The 20,060-nt window shown below is 42.4% G+C and overlaps 2 protein-coding genes across 2 annotated transcripts in view; both read left to right on the forward strand.

Annotated features, from left to right (window-relative positions):
• The window catches only part of DOCK2 (dedicator of cytokinesis 2), a 154,622-nt gene extending 152,539 nt beyond the window's left edge, over window positions 1–2,083 (forward strand). The window contains exon 52 of the mRNA XM_015641547.3: window positions 1,305–2,083. Coding sequence (XP_015497033.1) covers window positions 1,305–1,379 — 75 coding nt within the window. The 3' untranslated portion in view covers window positions 1,380–2,083. The remainder of the gene's footprint in view (window positions 1–1,304) is intronic.
• A 104-nt stretch (window positions 2,084–2,187) lies between these two features.
• Window positions 2,188–15,277, forward strand: FOXI1 (forkhead box I1). Its single transcript, XM_015641566.2, has 2 exons — window positions 2,188–12,535; window positions 13,516–15,277. Exons 1-2 carry the CDS (start codon window positions 11,962–11,964, stop codon window positions 14,067–14,069), a joined length of 1,128 nt encoding a protein of 375 aa, XP_015497052.1. The 5' UTR covers window positions 2,188–11,961; the 3' UTR covers window positions 14,070–15,277.
• The last annotated feature ends 4,783 nt before the right edge of the window (window positions 15,278–20,060 follow it).

A 20,060-nucleotide genomic window follows, 5' to 3' on the forward strand; every position in this document is an offset into this window, starting at 1 on the left:
CTCCACTCCCGGCCCGCGAGAGGGCGCGCGCGGCCCACCGAGAACGAGTGCGGCGGGCGGGGAGGGAAACGGCGATTCCCGGTGGGATCGGAGCGGGCCGGGATGGGAGAGCCGGGATGGGAGATCGGGGATGGGACAGCCGGGATGGGAGAGCCGGGATGGGAGAGCCGGGATGGGACAGACGGGATGGGAAAGCCGGGATGGGACAGACGGGATGGGAGAGCCGGGAATGAGAGATGGGACAGCCGGGATGGGAGAGCCGGGAATGAGGGATGGGACAGCCGGGATGGGAGAGCCGGGAATGAGGGATGGGACAGCCGGGATGGGACAGCCGGGCTCGGAGCGGGCTGAGCACAGCACCTGGCGAAGGTGCTTAGTGGAAATAATGAGTGCAAAGTGGAAATCCCGCTGGAGTCGTCACTCTTGCTAAAAGCCGGCTGCCTTCCTTTAAAGTGAGGAACGTCTCAGTGATGTCTGAAATTTTCACAGAATTTAAACCATTACATTTAGCATAGTGTTTGACAGAAAAGAAAAAAGAAAAAAAACCGAACAAAACAAAACAACAAAAAAGGAATATCCAGAGCAGCTATTCGGACACAGAATGTGAAGCTTTTCCTATTTTGAAGGTGGTAGGAGGATGACATTTAATGCAGATGTGGGTAGCTACCAACATGTGTTACTGCATAAGTATTCTGGAATATTTCTAATATTTTACATGCCAACTTTTCTGATCTTTCAATGCAAAGGCTTTGTTGTTTTGGTTTTTTTTTTCCTAGGTAATAGCTTTCATTTGTATTCATTACTTTCTGCAGTGTTTTGGGTTTTTTTTTTTAAAAAAAGGATAACACCTTCAGGGGTCATACAGGAAAACCTTCAGTTAAATGTGTTCATAATCACATTTTTCTGGTAGAAACAAGAATAACCTATTAATGTGAAGGCTGTAGTATTTCACTTACACTCTATTTATCACATACTTGCTTGTTTCAGACCCAGGAGCTGCAGCTTTTCAGCACTGTCTTGTCCACTCATATTTAAATTTAAATAGCATATAAAATGCAGAGGATAGAATACAGCTAAAAATCCAGTTGTAAAATGCTTCATAGCATGATTGGAATCATGTGGACAGATTTAAATACAGGCTTAAGATTTTGCAGAACAGAAAAATTAATTCAAAACATGCAGGTTTTGTCAATGTATTTTTTCTCTAGCTACAGCTTAAAGGCACAAGTAATTAATACACATATTACTGAATCCAGCACAGAATCAATTTTAACATATGAAAATCTGGTTTGTTGTTTTTTCAGCGCATTTCCAAAGTTCTGGAAGATGGAAAGCAGTCTGTGGAGCAGCATTTCAAACCTTCATCAACAGATCTGTAATCAATTTTTACAAGACCACTTCTCAACTGAAAAGAATTGTATCTACACACAAATATTCTATTTTAGAGCGCCATCTACTCTAAAGAAAAGCACTGATGGAGAATATGAACAACACCCCCCATGGGCTCTGATAAGTTACTTGTGCTACAGATCCAAGAATCCCATTTGAGGAAAACACTGCAGGATGTGTCCACCAGGCTCTGGAACAGAAACTTCTGGCTGTTCAGGTCAAAGGGAGCTGGGTGTTCCAAGGCTTGCTCCTGGAAGTGATGTGTGTGTAAAGACCAGCAGCAACTCTCAGTGTGTCATGCAGCTCAGGCTCTGTTCTTTCCAAACAGCAGAGCTGGGGTTTTCTGGAGCTTGTACAGACACACTCCAGATATCCTCAAACCCTCGCTGGCAGTGTAGCCAAGGCAACAGATGGCTCAGCACAAAACAGCCACTGCCAATTTTCTGTGTGGCTGTAGCTGGGTTTGCAGCCCTCAGATCCCTCTGCTGCTCCCAGCACACTGCTCTGTACCCTGAGTGTTCCCTGGGTGATGCCCCTGGCTGTGACACCTCTGCCTGAGCTGTTTCCAGAACAGCAGCTACTATGTGGAAAACATGCAAAAGTTTATTTACACATGTCCAAATTGACCTTACACCCAGCAGCATGATGAAGGAAAGCTACATTTTCTGCTGTTCAATAAAATGTTACAAATCTGTTTTATTTGCCCTGACCCTTTCTCCCTGACATCTCCAGGCAGCATTGTATGAAAGGTAATGTTTTTTTACTGACAGCAAACAGAATTCTACGAGCCCAAGTTTTCTGGGTTTAGATTGATTTTCTGTGTCTTCCCACCTCGTGAGGTGGAGTTGGGAGGTGATGCCTCACTGGTGTGAAGCTCCACAGCACTGCAGGTCAGCACCTCCGAGTTTTTATAACCTGTCAGCTCTTTCTCTAAGTTTCCCAGATAGAGTGGGGTCTCTAAAGGTGAATAATTGATTCCCTTCACTCATCCCTTTATGTTTCAGACACCAACATAGGTTTATACTAAGTAAATAAAATAGGTTCATGTTCAGTGTTGTGGATGAGGGGATTGGCCTTTCTGCCACTTCTACAGACTTGGGAAAGACAAAGAGGTTAAAGTTACTTATTTCTGTGGAGTTCAATCTATGGAAAGACATCTGCAGTTTGTTTAAACCAAAGTTTTTCTATCAACACTTTAACTTACAGTGTGAACAAATTAGTTTTATGAATTTATCTGTCTTTGCAAGTTGTCACAGTGAATAGTTTTCTACAAGTCATAGTTTTCTACAGGAGTAATTAGTGATTGTTTTCTGTGAGGGGTTTAGAATATTTGCCATCGGAATTAATGCTGCACCTTCACGAGAATAACCACAGACAGCAAAACAAAATGGGCCCAGTTTTAACACTAACTGCAGCGTTTGGCATGACTCCTGACAGACTTTTGGTTTCATTTTGTTTCATTTGCTTTCCACAGCAGCTTGATAATGCTTCTCAAGAGACACAGAGGAAGAAAAAGGCTTTCCAAGTAAAAAGTCTTCTGTTTAAGAGAGGTTATCAGTGAGTGGGAGAAAATGAAAGGTTGAAGGGTGCATATTTAACATCTTGCTAACCTGGGAGAAGAGGAGGGAGGGTATCAAAGCTGTCCTTCAATATTATCTGCAGGTACCCTGAAATATAGTATAAAATAAACAGGTATTTTAAATAAAAGGCTTGGTTCTACTGGAAATGAGTAAGAAAAGGACGATACAGGAACTGTTTATTCTTTGTAAAAGGACCTGTTAAAGGTTACCTTTTATCTATTTTATCTTGCAGAAATGCTTTCAGGTGAGTGGAATACTGGAGTTTTATATCTAGCTGTTATTATAAATTGTTATTGAAATACTGTGACTCAAAATAAAGAAGTGGCAAGAATGGAAGTGAAGGAACTGCCCAGAAACAAATGCCAGAAAAGCAGGAACACAACATCCAAAGGAAGTTTGGTGTGGGGTGTCAAGCCAGTGGTTCAAGATTTGTGTTTGTGTTTTGCTCAGGTTTTAGTACAGTTTTGGGTGAAGGGTTTAGATTCACATTTAGTTTACTAAATATCAGCAATAATTTTATTAGTTGTCCCACACCAGATTGACCTCCTCTTGTCAGCCCAAGTTCCTGAAATCATATTAATCAACTCTGAGCAGAAAAGCAAAATTAACTAAGAAAAAACAGCTGCCAATAACAGGGCATTCATAGAACTGGAATTTTAAGGATGTTTGGACAACTTTCATAAGTTTCCAGAAGCTGTGGATACTGACATTTAGTCCAAACAAACAACACAGCATGAAGTTGATGCCCTGGGAAAATCAAGTGCCAGTATGGCAACATCTGTTTAAAAAGGTGAATCAGCACTGCTTGCTGCCAATTCTGTCATGAGCTCAACAGACCTTGATTTCATGTATGCAGAGGTGGGGGACAGAACCTGTATTTGACATTCTTTGAGGTGAAGCACAGAGGGCAGAAATCTCCTCCAGGACAGGGTCAGGCTTTGGCTGCTGTTGAGAGAATTGCTGCAGCAGGAATGGCTGCAGCTCTCCCTGTGTGGGTCAGGAACACAACCACGTTCCCAGTGCTTTTCCTTCCAGTTATTTCCCTTCTCTCTGGCATTTCCACTCGCCTGGCTGGTGACAGTGTGGTACTGAGATAATGAAGGGGCTGTGTGATCTGTAATTAATGAGCTGTTTGCAGGGGCAGGAAAGCTGCAGGTGCAGCTGAGATTTGATGAGCTGACCTGCATGGAGCTGTTACACTGCAATGATGCATTTAAGCTGCACACTGTAGTTCAGTTTAAGCAGAAATCTCATTTTTAGCCAGACACAGGTACCTGGGTGTCTCTGTGGAGTGTAACACCATGTTAGAGGTGCTGGTCCAGCCCCAGGAGCTGCTGTGTGAATGCAGCACAAGGTCTGCACAGCAAATGTTGGCATTTACCCACGTCAGGATACTCAGGAGTATCCTCACCTGAGGTGGGTATCCAGCCTGCCCTTGTTTGTGCCATAAAGTCATACCAAGTTCTAATTATGAAATTATGACTTAAATATTCATTCTGGGAGAAAATTAAATGTCCTTAAAATCTCATTAAAAATTAGCTGGTGTGAGCTATAGGAAAATGGTCAGAGTCTAAGTCAATAAGGATCAAGTTTCTGAGGAGGAAGGAGAGTTTTATTAAAGATTTTACAGACGTTAGGAACACTTTGTTCTGGAACTCGAATGTGTGATAGACCTGTGTAACTGCTTGACATTGAACTTTTATCTCTATCACACACAGCCTGTAACCTTCTTTATTAGACAGTAGAAACTGGGGGTGAGTAGAATCATGGAGTTTGATTTGGAAAAGATTTTGAGTTGGAAAAGACCTTGACTTTTGAAAAGATTGGCAATTCCCAGTCCTCAGTGGGGGTACTGGTGCCACACTGGTTATTCCGTCAGGAGTCCATTGACACATTGGACATCACTGGATCTCTGCTTTCATTTGTTCCACCCTGATCATGGGATGAGGGCACTTTTAGAAAGAAGAGTTGTTAATAAGTTTTTTCAAATAGCATGATGGGAAAGAGAAAGTGATTTTATTTTTTATTAAATCTGGTTTATGTTTGAGTCAGCCAAGGTCCAGGAGTTGTGTTTAAAGGCATCCAACTACATAATTCTCTTGCTCACTTCCTCTGCTGTTTTCAAGGATTTTACCTTAAATATCATAAAAATACCAGAGGATCCTTTCTTTTTGTTCTAACTTCAGTAAAAAGCTATTCAAATGGTGGAGAATTTATCCCATAGACTAGTTCCATATAAGCCAACATCAATGGGAATCATCCAGAATTAGGGCATTCTGTTTAAAACTAAAGCACAGGTCAATTCTCCAGAGTGGGGGAAGATAAAAGGAATAACTTAACCAAACACAGCATTTTTCTCATTTAGAAATCAAGAGAAATCAGCAAATTTAAGGCCAACTTGTATTTTGCAGCACATATTTTTTTAAATCTGTTTCTGAGGGGGGAAAGAAAACAAAACAGTTTAAGGATTCTTTCCCTCATTATTTTTTGGATGAAGAGATGCCCATCTTTTTAGAGTCATCTCTGTTTTTTTAGGAATATGAAAGCCTTCATGAAAAAAAGCTTAGTTTTTTTTTTCTCCTATCCTGGGTGCCTTGGAGAAGTCACTCCATAGAAGTTGTATCTCCCTGCCAGAACTTGCTCTTAGGTATTCAAGGTCCTTCTGAGGGGGAACATTGAGCAACATTTCAGGGGCTGCCCTGAGCTGTAAGGACTTCAGCATTGGCAGTGTTTACTGCTCTGGGGTGAGGAGAGGACTTGTTCTTTATTGACTGTGTAATTTTCTGTTCTGATTTGCTCTCATGATGCAGCGTGTGCTAAAGATTAACACTGTAAATGAAGAATTGCTCTGCAAACAAACCTCGGGTAGGCCATGGATTTCATAAACTTTTAAATGTTAGATAAATTTAATCACGGCTTTAAAGCAAAGACAGTTTGATCTGATTGGGTTTTGCGTAGAATTATCCTTTTTCAATGTAGTTTTTTGTCTTCCAGGATAATTGACAGCTTCTGTGTGCCATGAGGGATCTTTCCTATGGCTGACCCTGTGATGAGACAGCCACTGTGTCTGAGCTGGAACAAACACAGTGTCTGTGAGGATGATTTTCTCATGTGTATTAATGCATCCTGCAGCTCCAGCTGCCCCATTCCACGTGTGGGTATTCAAGCTGCATTCAGTACCAGCTTCATGTGACAGGCATGCCTGATCTTCCATTCACAGTTAACCCTTGAGAGGCCTTGCCACTGCTTGGATTAGTTCAGCTCATGGCAGGTGGCTGCTGATGGTGTCACCACGGGTTTAACTGGTGACTGATTCAAAAGGCACAGGACAGGTGATGGGCATCAGAAAACTGTCATTTAAGGGATCTATGCCCTGGCAGGCCAGCAGCCAAAAAAGACTTATGGAGGTGAGGCAACAGGAAACTTGTGCTGTTGTAACTGGAAAAAGTCTAAATAACTCTCCATGTTTGCCAGGTATTTTGAGGGAAGACTTTCTGCAGAATGTTTATTTATGTTTTCAGATGTAAGAAAACAGCCCTGGACCAAGTAGCTGTAGATGCAGACCTTTTAACCTTGTATTTTGTATGGTATTTTATTGTACACTAAAGTATGTTATGATTGGATACCTGGAGTCTACAAGTAATGAGGATTGCAAAACCTTCCTTCAGTTTCCTTGACACACACAGTAGCACACACAGGCCCTGAATTCATAGAGCCTTTCTTTACAACTGAAATTTGGACTAATTTCACAAGACAGGAAAAGAGGAATACAGGAAATCAGGATGGGGAAACAGGAAAAAAAAAGGAAACTAATCTAAAACAAATCTCTAAATCTATCCAAATTTCCACTCCGAATTTCAAAGCAAATGAAGGACTCGAACAGGGAAAAGTTTCAAATGTTTCCATATGGCATGGGTTATTTTTGTAGATCCAGGACAGGAGGATGCCAGGGCGGGTCCGCAGCCAGCTGGGCACTGGCAGGCGGTGTCGCCGGGGGGCGATGGGATGTCGCGATACTCAGGCCCTAAACACCCTGCTGGCAGGTTAGGTTAGCTCTGAACTCAAACCCTGGCTGCAATAAACCAGCCTGAAGTTTATCTGTGGCTGGGTGTGACCTGTGCTTGCACCGATTCGCTTTCCAGCCTCAGCTTCTAATTTTCTAATTTTTCCCAAGTGTTTCTGTCGTGTAAGAACTAAAGAGTGTAGAACATTGGAAAAAAATATATATTTTTTTTTTCCTTAAAAAAGGACATTATGTTTCCCAAAAAATTCTGTGGTTCTAAAATGTCTTTTCAATGAAATCTCCATTTGTATAGGAGAGGGAGGGGCTGATTTATCCACACCAGCAAATACCTTGATATTGAAATGTGACTGAAACAAAAGCAGTAGCGTTTTGCTACTTTGTCTTTCTATAAATCATTGAAATGCATTGAAATGAATAAATACATTTCATTGAAATGCACAAGAATTTAAACTTTGAAGGGTTTTGGAAGTGTGTACAGATGAATTTCTTTGGTAGCTGTGTTGATGTTCATACAAGACCTCATTTAATTTCAGCACCATTGATTTCTCATGTAAGCATGCATTTAGTGGTGAGAGTAGAACAAGCAGATGACCTGAAAGAGGGAACTGCAGAAGCAGTGAGGCTGTCAAAGTCTGACTGATTGAAGGGTCTGTATCTGTATTAATTTCCTGTAACTGGGAGAGACCCCTCGGATTCTGGCACGAGGAGGATTTGTCACAGACTGATTCTGCCCCTCTGGGACAGATGTGACCACATCTGTGTCCCTCAGCACAGCAGATCCCCCAGCATCCAAGGGGAAGCTATGGATTCCTTGCCTGCCTGTGGCCTGTCACCACTGATACACGAGTCAGGGGACACCTAATCCCCTCTACCATATTTATTTTATGTGAAGAGATGGTAGAGGGCCTTTTTGGAGGTAGGAGTTATGAGTACTTTTATTATCATCATTCTCATGGTCAGAGAGCAGCTACGAGCCCTTACAAGTTTTCACTGCTTTCTAAACCCCAGTTATAAAGTTGCTTCAAAAATCCACAGTGATTTTGTTCTGGATGGCTTGGAAAGTCTAAGGGCATTCTAGCATTGCAGCACTTATGGCACAGACCCAAATGATATTGCCTTTTCCATTAATTTAATGTTCAACCTGCCTTTCTAGAAATAAAGCTCAGTTCCCTTGTTTTGCAGTGCTGTATTTTACATTTCTTATGCTTTTGTAGTGTCCTTGAGATGACATTGCTTTGCCTGCTACAGCCCATTCTTTCTCATGGTGTGGTTTATTTTGTGGATATGCTGGGCAGATGATTAGTGGAATAAGACACAAAGACTTCTAAAAGTAATCTACTGGACAACTGAGAACACAGAGAATCTTTCACTGTGTGAAAATGTCTTATTGATGGATACTGACCTGTTTCTTAATTCAGAGTGTGAATTGTTTGATACAAGGTGGGTTGCTTGGCATATTTACTTACATGTAGACTCCTTTATTTTAAAAACAATTTTTCCCTCTTCTTTGTGACCACAGGAATGGTTTGTATGAACCATGTGCTGGTGTGTGCACACCTCTCCTGAGTCACTGCCTTTCAGAAACACTGGATGTGCAGGTTACTTACTGTGGGGTATAAGTGGTCTTTTACAGAAGTCAGAGTGAAGAGATATTACTGCTGGCTGGAGTGGAGGGGTACATGGGAGCTGACCTAAAAAACCTATGGAAAACAATGCTTCTGCCAGGGCTCAGCCTCAACCCTGCAGATTTTGGAGCTTCACTCAAGAAATTGAGAGGAGCAAATATTTGTGTAATGCAAGAGTTGTCAACAGTCTTTGGTTTGACAACAATCTGTGGCTGCCCAGGCTCCCAGCTGGTAGAGACATGCACTCAGGGCCGTGCAGTACTGGACTGCAGTAAAAAGACATGATAAATACATGATGCATCCTGCCTAGCGAGACCTTACTGACCCAATGCATTTGGAAATAATGATCATTAAACTTTCTCCAGCAGCAGCCTCCAGTTTATTTGCAGAATTTTTAATGCCACCTTTATATGGAAGCCTCACTGGTTTTCCTTCTCTTTTCTCCACTTCTGGGATTGCTACCTTCTTCCAGCTCTGCCAAAAGGAAGACTCCCAGTGGTGAAGACCCCAGGACAATATTCCTGCTTAGACTCAATTTCCTCCAGCCACCAGAGCTTGAACAGAGTTGATTCTCTCCCTGCTGCCTCCTTGCCTGCAAAGGAGCATCTGCAGCAGAAGAGCTGCCCAGGAGGGTGCTGCAGTGACCCCGCAGCAGCAAGGTGTGCCCAGAGTATTGACAAAGTACCTTTTTCCTGGCACTGTTTATACTCTGATCTGAGTAAATCAGGCCCAGCCAGCTGAAGGGAAATGCTGCTGATAGGATCGTGTCCCTGCTGGAAGCTGTGCCAGCCATGCCGGGGAGGGATCAGACTTTGCCCCCCCTTTCACAGCTCCGTGGGCAGCAGCCCAGAGATGTCTCTGCACCTCCCTGCTGTAAAAGCAGCCCTTGGCATCCTCAGCACAGTCCCTGCTTTGCTGGGTTCTGTGGGACATGCTCAGCTGGGAGGGCTGGCAGGGCTGCCCATCCCCAGGCAGCTCGGGCTCACCCTTCTCACTCAACTTCAGCAGCAGTCACTGGCAGAGGAAATGTTACAGCCATCACCATCTCTGGCTGCAGCACTAATGCTTTTTCCCTTTGTAAAGCCTGGGCATTTTTCAAAGCCTGTATTCACTCAGCACCCACTTGAGTGTATTTTTATTGTAACTATGCATGCAGTGCACCTCAGGGAATAAGTATTTAGATGTCAGTCATCGAAGTCCATGATGCAGTTAGTTGAATTTTTACTGCTTGGAATAAATTTACAAGTTTTTCTTGTTTTCAAGGGGTTTTTTTGGCAAAAAATCTATCTGTTGAGCAGGTAAAAAATGTATTATGTTTATTTTTCTCACTATATTCTGGCCCTTTAGTTAATTTTAAATGTGGTTTTACTCATGTGTGTTTCTTAAACATTCTATTGACGCTTCTGTAAATGAAGGGGGGTTATTACCAATATTTGTACCAATACTTGCAGGGATGCATATATTTTTAAATATACCTATATGTAAAACATTTAATTAGGAAGTTGTAGTGGATATTATTCAAACAGCATTTTGCATGTTTGTAACTCAGATTCTTATGGTGAAAAAGATTATTGCAGATTAGTCCCTTGAGGAGGGAAGCATTCACATTATGAGCTCCTGAAAAATAAATATTTTTTCTTTTTTTTTTTTTTGGCCAAGTCACCTTTTGTATAGCAGCTGCCACTTAGAAAATAAGCCAGTCCCACCAAGTTCCACTTAACTGTTGTCTGTTTACTGTGTGTCTCTGCACAGGTTATTTGGCATTTACATACTCGGAGCTCTCAACCATCCAAATTAAAGTAGCAGCTTGTTTGTTGTGGTACAAATGATTTTCTGTGCAGTGAAAGCATGGATTTTTAAAGTAACAGCTGTAGAGCTGCATTTCTGAGCTGGCAAATTGGGTTGCTTTGCCATTCTGTATTCAATATTTCAGCAGTATTTCCAGTGGAATTTTTTTTCCTACCTTTCAAAGCGACAATATGGACATGGCATTAGTAAATCACTAATTCTTAGGGAGTGGGGAATCTTGGTGGTTGTGCTACAGCACAAAAGATTAAGATGTGACAAAGCAAAAGGTCTTTGATAGAGCCAGGAATTCAAATCCATGGGTCAAAACTGGTGTTTCTGCTGAAATTATAGGACAAGAGCTACCTGGAAGGCTCTGTCATATCATGACCTTCTTTAATTGCTGAGTATTAAGGCTGAGGCAAGTTTTAATTGATGTGTGTGCCTTAATCACTAAACAAAAACACAAATATCACTGTGAAGGGAACTGCAGCTCTGCTCTAACTCCAGTGCAGGCGTTCATGCAGTAGAGGGCTGCCACCCTGAGAAGGGGTGGTGAGATTGCAGCTCTGCTTTTCTGTCCTTCAAACAAGCAGGGTGCCATCCAAAGCACTACAGATTTGTCCAAATCAGGAAAGGGCTAGAGGTTTTTCCTCACTCCTTCACTTTAAGAAATCAGCTCTTGTCTGTATAGATACAGATGAAGTTATTTGAACTAGGTTAAAAAGAGCTGTGCTGAATGCTGTCGCTGCTCTCCTGTTTGGAAGTTGTGCTGAGAGGTTTTATGAGCTCTCTGCACCAATCCTGCAGCAAAGAGGAAGCAGCACATAATGATTTCCCATCTCAGTTCACCAATTTCAACTCAAAAGAAAGGTTTGATTATTAAGCTTGAAATTTTTTCCTCACAAGATTAATCCTTACTTTAGGGAGTTAATTCCATTTATATCAGTAAGATTACTCACGTGAGTAACCAGCCACAGAATTTGCCTGTAGTACTGTGATTGCCTAGGGGGAAGTACAAGCAAGTCTGCAATTAAAGTTACAAAAGGAAAACCTTTTCTGACCTTTTCTTTTCTTCTTTCTTTTCTTTTTTTTTTTTTTTAAGTATATATCTCTACTGTTTCATTGACTAGTGACAATGGCTGTTGCATTCTGAGGTGTTAATAACAGCAGCACAAAATGGCTTTTCTTTAATAAGAAAAAAAATAGGAAATGCTAAAGCTTCACTGAGAAGGATCTTTAAGTTTTAACTTCAAGAAACCCTAGGCTTTCTTCATGTGCATCACATTAGTGGAAAATTCCTTCATTCATTTAAAGAAGATAAACAGTTGTAACTTTCACGTTTGGTTGATGTGACATCAATGACTGACTGGGACTGCCAGCATTCCAAAAAGGATATCGTCCTCATCTGCAGCCACTCAGGGCTGTGGGGTGGAGCCTGCAGCACAGGCTGAAACATTTACAGGTGCATAAGTACCTAGGGAAGGGCACAGGTGATGCACCTGTCCCAGGAAAGGAGCACTTGCACAGGTGTGTCACAACTCACCTGGCTTAGAGCATGAGCTTCTTTGACCCACAAACGCATTCCCCTCCACGCTGCAGCCCACAATTCCCAAATATCGGCCAAGAACCTCCAGAGATGAATATCTACTACGAGAACTTCTTCCACCCACAGAACATCCCGAGTCCCCAGCGACCAAGCACCTTTGAGACGACGGATTACAACGCCACTCCCAACCCCTACCTCTGGCTAAACGGACCTTCCATTACCCCACCGCCGTATCTGCCAGGATCCAACGCCAGTCCTTTCATTCCGCAGTCGTACGGGATGCAGAGGCAGCTCTTGCCTAACATGCACAGCTTGGGAGGAACTGACCTTGGCTGGCTTCCCCTCCCGTCCCAAGAGGAGCTCATGAAGTTGGTGAGACCACCTTACTCCTACTCTGCCCTCATTGCCATGGCCATCCACGGGGCACCTGACAAGAGGCTGACTCTGAGCCAGATCTACCAGTACGTGGCTGACAACTTCCCGTTCTACAACAAAAGCAAAGCTGGCTGGCAGAATTCCATACGGCACAACTTGTCCCTCAATGACTGCTTCAAGAAGGTGCCTCGAGATGAAGATGATCCAGGTACAGCCCTCTCCCCCTTTCCCCCCAGCTCTAATTAAACTTGATGAATTTTAAAATACCTAGTGCACTGTAAAGAGATGTAGTAGCCCAGATACAGGACACAGACACAGCAGCACTTTGTTTTCAAAAGGCTGAACTAGAAAGCAGCTTTGCATAGCTGAGGTGTGAATCAATGTCACTGTGAGATCTCTGGAGGGAAGGGAATTCTGTCCTGCTCTGAGAATGGATCAATGAGACTCAACAGGCACAGGAACATTTAACTGGGCAAGGCACACTCAAGAGCCATTTGGTGTAATGCATGACTTGTGTCAAACTTAACTGGGAATTCAAGGGAAGGGGATTTGTCAAAGAAAGCCAATGGCTTTGGGGAGTCAGCATTAATTCTCTCAAGAGGAGAGCAGGCTGCTTTTATTTTGTTTGTTTCAATTTGTTTTGCTTGGAATGACACCTCTGCCATTGCCAACCCTTTGGCTGGTAGGCTGTCAGATATTCCTTTATTCATGGTTTCCTATCAATAGCTGTGAAGAACCACTGAGAACATTAAAAACACATTGAAACTATTCTGCAGTAGAGGGCCAAAAGTCTAGTTCTATCTTGTTAGAAACCTATGATACCCCACTGAATCTGGAGGAGCAGCTCAGTGTGGGATTTGATTACTCTGCCATAATTTCAGAAGACCAGCTGTATTCTGAAAACCTCCTTCCCTCACCAAGAAAACAAAACAAAAAGCCCTCCCAGTGACTCCACTTGTAGTTTTGCCCTTGTGATGAGTAAGGTCTAAAGGGTAGAACCCAGAACTTTAAACTTTTTTTTCTGAATTCGACAGACTTGTACTTTTGGGTGACTAAAAATAAATGTGTATTGCTCATGCAATTGTTCTGTTTCTGTGAAATGAGAGAAGCACTGTAAAGCCCTGACTGTTTTTTTTTGTGTGTGTGCCTATTTTTAAATTTAAAGTGTGTGTTTGTTTCCTTGGACAGGAAAAGGGAATTACTGGACTCTCGACCCAAACTGTGAAAAGATGTTTGACAATGGAAACTTTCGCAGGAAGCGGAAGAGAAAGTCTGACATTGAGGCCAGTGCTGCTACTCTTGCATCTGAGAAATCCGAGGACAGTACCCTGACTGGCAGCCCCAAAGCTGCAGAGCATCATGATATCTTGGAAAACTCATCACCTGGGACTGACAATTCACCTGAGAAAGGATCTCCTCCTCCCTCTTCCAGCAGCCCATGTCTCAGTAACTTCCTCTCCAGCATGACCGCCTATGTGCACAGCTCCAACTCGGGGAGCCGCTCCGGGCCTGTGGGACTCAGCTCTGAACCCATTGACAAAATGGGGCAGAACATGGTAGGCTTCAATTCCTACTCCCCACTCTCCAGTATCCCCAGCCATGGTGTGGGAGACTGGTCCAATTCCATGCCTTCCAGTCACCTTGGCCACAGCAACTCGGTGCTCAACCAGTTTAACACCCATTTTTACAGCAGCCTCAGCACAAACAACACCCTGTACCCCAGGGAAGGCACAGAGGTTTAACTGAAGCATTCTAGGACACTAGAGGATAGTTATTTATGACAGGAAATGATCCACAGGCAGGTGATTAGCATTAGCCTCTTGTCTGTAGGACCACGCTGCATCCTCCTCCTGACAGCCACCAACTTGTTACCTTTATACTGAAATCACAAACACCCCACATTCAGCAGCTGCACCGGAAAAAGCAGGGATCATAGAAGGAATAGTGAAAAGTTCTTCTCAGACACTGCTTGTGCTGCTGCCAACCAGGCTCCTCTACAGAAGTCCTTGAGAAGTTACAGCTTGCCTTAGGCAGGAGGCTCTTTCTGGCATGGCATTAACATTGCTGTGCTTTTTAAAGTGGTAACAGAAATGTGGTGGTACCTTTACATATCCTGGCTTCAGGTATAGGCTGCCTGTACTAAATGCTCAGCAAGTTCTTATTTGGCCAAAACTCTCCTGAAGCACTCTGGAGAATCCATAATAAAAACCACTGTATAGTGAGTAACAAGAAGCACTTGAATGGTGAGTGCTGTCTTTGGCTTTTTCTCGTGCTAGTGCATGTTTAAAGCCTGACCCCCTTCCAGCCCCATGGGAGCGTGGCAGCAAACTGACTTCATCCTGCACACAACAGGAATTTTGAAGCTGAAGGGAAGCATAACAAAATACACTGGAATTGTCTTCTGCTGTTGGATCTTTGTGCTTTCAATTCTAATTACAGGGTCAATTTTATTTCTTACACATGTAAATCTAGTCACATAAGGGAAACAGGATCTGTCCTGAATATATAAATGTATATATTTAAGACATGTTTTTTGTAAGAAAACACATCTGTTATATCTTAACATTCTTCATTGATCATTTCTACTGAGTAATGGGTTTGAATACTGGGGTGGGAGGTGAGGGAAGAAGAAAAGGGAGGTAAGAAGTTTAACTGTCTCTGAATTTCAGTTTCAAAGGCTGGGATCTTTCAGAGTATCAACTGCAGATATTATAAAAAGTCTCTGTACTGTATATTTTTTTTCATTTTGTACAATTTTGTGCTGTTAGTCCTTGTGTAAATATTAGAAATAATTCTTATTTTTCCTACACTCTACTGTAGCTGCAAGCATTTCAAAATATAGATTAAGTTTTTTAAACCAAGAATTAACTCGAGTTCCACATTTATGTAGAGTAATATCTCAAAATGGACAACCCCAGAAGCATTTTTAATAAAGCATTTGTAAAGAAGAGTGTGTACTTGTGTTTGTTTGTTTGTACTGCACTACTTAAGCCTTTAAAAGTCTCCTTACCAGTTTGACTTGAGCAATTCATGTGAGGAAGAGCAGGTTAATGGTAGCAGAAGGTCAGATGCTGAGATGACATATCCAGGCCATCAGCATTTGCATGCCTGGCAAATATAATTGGCTGCTATTATGCAAAATATTATCACTGAATAAAAATCACCCTTGGAGTTCCCCTGCTGGAGTAAAGTGGTGCCAATCATTTAAAATTTCAGAAAGCAGACTGTTTTCACATGTCAGTTAGACCACATGACTGCAATTTTCCTGCATTCTTATTTATCATTTAATTTCTTTTATGTTTCAAATTTTTCACTATCAAGGTTGCTCTGACTTTTCCTATAATAAATTGCCACTTGGGAGTGGAAGCCTACTTACACTACTAACACCTTTGTTCAATAAAAAGAGAAAATGCCCTTCTGCTGGTGTCCTTGAGCCATCACTGTAAGTTTCTCTCAAGTCAGGCACATGCTGAGACCTGAGCTGTAATTCCTGTCCTCAGGATCTTCCAACCCTTGCAGAATCTCAGCCTGCTGGGTGGGCTGCAATAAACTCTGCAGTGGCAGCATTTATCATAAAGATCTGCTCATGTTAAAACAGAAATGTCTTCACTCACTGTGCTTATGTCTTCAATTCAGCAGACATGCCACAAATTGCCCAGAAATACAGTTCCTGTAGAATATATGGTCCACAAACTCAGAGGAACTGTTTTCTTTAGTGCTGAAATGGAAAATGTTCCATCATGAACTTAGAGACCAAAAGCGTGGGGGAAAAAAGGTAGAAAATAAAGTAAGAAGAATGCCATTGTTAAGCAGAGACTAAAAAGCAACTCCTTTGTCCCTCAGCACTTTGACTCTCCTAGTGGCCAATCCCAAATACTAACAGGAACTCCATATAGGTGTGCATAAAAACAAGCTTGTGTCTCATTGCTTCCCAGATGCTGTCAATCCAATACCACTTTTGGCTTATGCATGCTGAGGAAGTGCTGCCAAAATTCCAGTTCACAGACAAAGGTTTGTTTTCCAGTGGCTTCCCTGAACACCAAGGAATTGGTTCCCCTGCAGCCACTGAGCTGGGTTGGCACATCAGCTCAGCTGGTGGAGCTGCTCTTCAAGGAGGAGTGGAAAGATGATTGCAAGCATTGTAATCCTGTTTCTCCTCCAAACAGAGCTACTTTGTAATGAAATAAATCTTCAACTGTATTTTTGTGTTGTTCAGAGAGAACTCTTTTAGTAACCAGCCATGCCATGCATTCCTGAAGCTCCTGCACATCAGTGAAGCAGCTGCAGGGAAATTTAGCAACTATTCTTGTATGAGCAGCAGCACTGCTCTGTCAAAGGCACTGCTCCCCTTCCTGTATTTTACCAATATGATCAGTGTAAGGGTTTTGGATGGAACAGCATCTGGGTTTTGGGGATTTTTTTACTATTATTTTGTTTGTTTGTTTTTAAGTGTGCTATTAAAGAAGCCACTAATGTTGAACCCATAATTAAAATATATTTAAAATATCACTGATATTTATAGACCTATAGTGTGATTAATTAACATATTTACTAAACTGCTCAAATTCAAGAGAATCTGGGCTCCAAGAACTCTGAATAGTTTTCCCTGTTAATATTCTTGATTCATTATTTCATTCTTAGAGTGTGTTTTGTGTTGAGATACAGCTGTCTTCACATACCACTGTGTTTCATGACTCTGCAATTATTTGTTCCTGGTTTAAATGTTAAACCTTACAGGCTGTTCCTATCTCCCCACAAACACATCCAGCCCTAAAGTGCCAGAGTAGTTTATGACTTGCTTTCCTTCTGTATCACAGCAGAACAGCAAATGTTAGAAGCTTCCACTGGCAGGCAGTGTGTCTTGACTAATGATTAATGAGTAACAAGTTCCTACATAAGTCTCAGGTATATTGCTGCTGGATCCCTGGGGCAGCTTCACTGTCACTGATCCCATTAGGAACACCTTCCCTGGGTTCTTACTCCACAGTTTCCTCAGTTTGTGTCCTGGCTCTGCAGCCTGGGGTCTGTGACTCTCCAGCCCTGGCTGAAGTGCCAGGGAAAGGAGAGATTTGGGGTTCACAGTGGAGGTCAGGGCACACAGAGATCCCTTGTACCACTGCCAGGGTTGTTCCACCTCATTATGGGGTCAGCTGCAAGCCTGGAATCCTGCAATAATAGGTTCTGTTTAGCTGAGGTCCTTTGTGCCCCAGCAGTCCCACTGGAGCCTCATCTACAATTCAAGACATTTAAGCCACAAGGTTTAAAGATTTGGGTTTAAGTGCAAGACCTCAAATGCCTGAGCTTCCAGATGATAAACTGATGAGAGCTTAAATGTTACAACTGGTTCAAAGATGACACCAAGAGGTGTGATTCAGGTATCCCCTGTATAGGAAAATCACATTTCAGGCCTCACAGTATTTACTTCTCCCATAAACAGCAGAGGGGACTTTGCCAGATTCACTCCGAATTACAATGCACTAAGTTTCTCTCATGAGTGGATACTTTATGAAGCTCTTCACTGTTCAGTAGTGTCAATAGTTGCTTTGTTGCTTCATGTGAAGGCATTCCCAGGGGAGGAAAATAACAAACTTCTTCCCAGTAGGTTTGCCAATTTCTAACACTTCCAGTTTGTAGTGCTTTGTAGCAATCCTTACAACTCTTTCTTCAAGATTTTAGGAAGAGCTGCCCTGGATCTGTGTGATTTTTTTTGCCTAAGTACCACACATCTGGATCTGTGAGCTATGAACCAAAAGCCTGCTGTACACTTGGAACCTGTAGCTTTCCCTGCTTTAAGTGCTGACAGCTGCAAGACTCTTTTGCTGTAGTCCTGGAGGTTAAATACACCTCAGCTGGTGCTTGCCATGGGCTAGAAACCTGCAGGGCTGTCATACCCTGGACATAAATAAGAAAAAACTTCAGTTTTTCTTATTTATGCTGCAAGCCTAGTTCTAAGGGAGCAAGGACTGTGATCTACCAAAACAACCTTTCCTAAATGTACTTGCCCAATATCCTGCCTGCTGATATTCTGTGCAAATTCATTTTCAGAATACCTCTCTGAAATTAATTTTTATATGTCTTGTGTTAGCTAAATTGCAATAAAAATTGTGCTTTACCTCAGCATGGTTTTGATTCTTTTTAAATCCTCAAAGCATTCCTCTGCTAATGTCTTTGCACAAAGTGGTTTTACCCTTATGCAACATATGGTATCCTTTTCTCTTTAAGAGGGAAGGTGCCAAGTTGTGGCAACTCTAAAAGTAGCCATTCCAGTCTTCTGAAAAGCGCTCTTTCACTGTGTGACAGCCAACAGTATTCCTCGTGTTAGGCATACTTTGATTCTGTGACTGCCCTGAACTGCTCCAGCTCCTCTCATTCAATCCTTTGCAGCTGCAGATCTGTCCTGCTGCCTCCTCATTACCAGTGACGAGTCCCACTAATTATTTCCCCTTGCTTCTGTTCTACTGGCAGATTCCAGAAGGTAAGTAAGGTAGGCAGGCAGTAACAGATGTTAGCATCAAACTCTGCATGAGGAGCTGTCAGAAGCTCTGCTCTAACTCCATGACACATCAGGAGAGCTTTTCCCAGTGTTTGAAATTGTGTGTAGGTGACCTATGAGAGCTGGATTAGCAACACACTTCATCCCTGCAGAGCCCCAGCTGCAGGAGCAACTTCCCCATAGTGTAATGCTGATACTTTGATGGCAACATGACACAGAGAAACTAATTGTGCATTGCCCAGTAGCTGAATGATAGAAGCTTCCAGGCACCACATGGAAAATGGATTTGTGGAATCTGGGAAATTTTTTATACATTCTGTATACAGGTTCATCAGGGCCTCAGAACTTCCCTAGAGTCAGGATGTCCCACGAAGCAGTGAAGGTTATTTGGACTGCAGCATGATGACAGGCACAAAGCTGCTCAGTTTATCCTTTCTGTTGCCTTTGCAGAGCTGTAGATTTGTGAGGAGAAGTCTCAGTAGCACAGCACAGCAGGGTAATAATACAGCTCAGTAGCTATTTGATGCTGTTGTTTGTACAATAGGTTCTGACATGAGCAGTTTATTGTTTGCTAGTTCATGACAAGAGTTTTGTGTATGCAAACTTGCATGCAAATCAGGCATAATTTATTATGCTTCTCTCCAATGAGAGTGGAGGGAGAAAAACCACTGTTTAACTTCAGTGATACATTTTCCTATGAATAGGGCAGCTATTAAATGATTTATGGAGGGAATGTTAAGAATGCAAGAAGTTCAAAGAAGGTGGGGGGATATCTTCTTCCTTTGTCAGCTGGGAACCTGGATATTTAATGCTGCTAAAGCCATCATCTAACTTCAACTGTTGTGCCCATATGATGGACCTGCACTTTACTGCATCACAAGCAGGGAGAGCTCTAATTAGTCTTACTGTTATTTAAAAAACCCAAACCAAATTAACACAATTCTTGCACAGAATGGAAAAATGATGAGAGGGTTGATATTTATTCCCTTGTGTTGTCTGTTGCTTTCTAGGGGTCCTTCCCTACCCTGGGCCTGCCTGTGATCAGCTCTGTTTAGCTCAGATGTGAGGAATTCTCCTGGACCTGCTCCTTAATTTTGGCAGAATGGAGATACACATTTGGCATGCTCATACCTCTTTAACCCCATGAACTTGGATGATGATTTCCCCTTCTGCAGTGAAATAGGTAATATTTTCATAGAGGTGAGGATTTTAGATTATTTTTATGATACTACATATTTTA

This window comes from Parus major, chromosome 13, assembly GCF_001522545.3.
Source record: "Parus major isolate Abel chromosome 13, Parus_major1.1, whole genome shotgun sequence".
Taxonomy (NCBI): Eukaryota; Metazoa; Chordata; class Aves; order Passeriformes; family Paridae; genus Parus; species Parus major.

Coding starts and splice junctions, on each gene's coding strand:
- FOXI1 (XM_015641566.2), top strand. CDS start 11,962: ATGAGCTTCTTTGACCCACAAACGCATTCCCCTCCACGCTGCAGCCCA. Junction 12,536..13,515: donor TCGAGATGAAGATGATCCAG/GTACAGCCCTCT, acceptor TTCCTTGGACAG/GAAAAGGGAATTACTGGACT.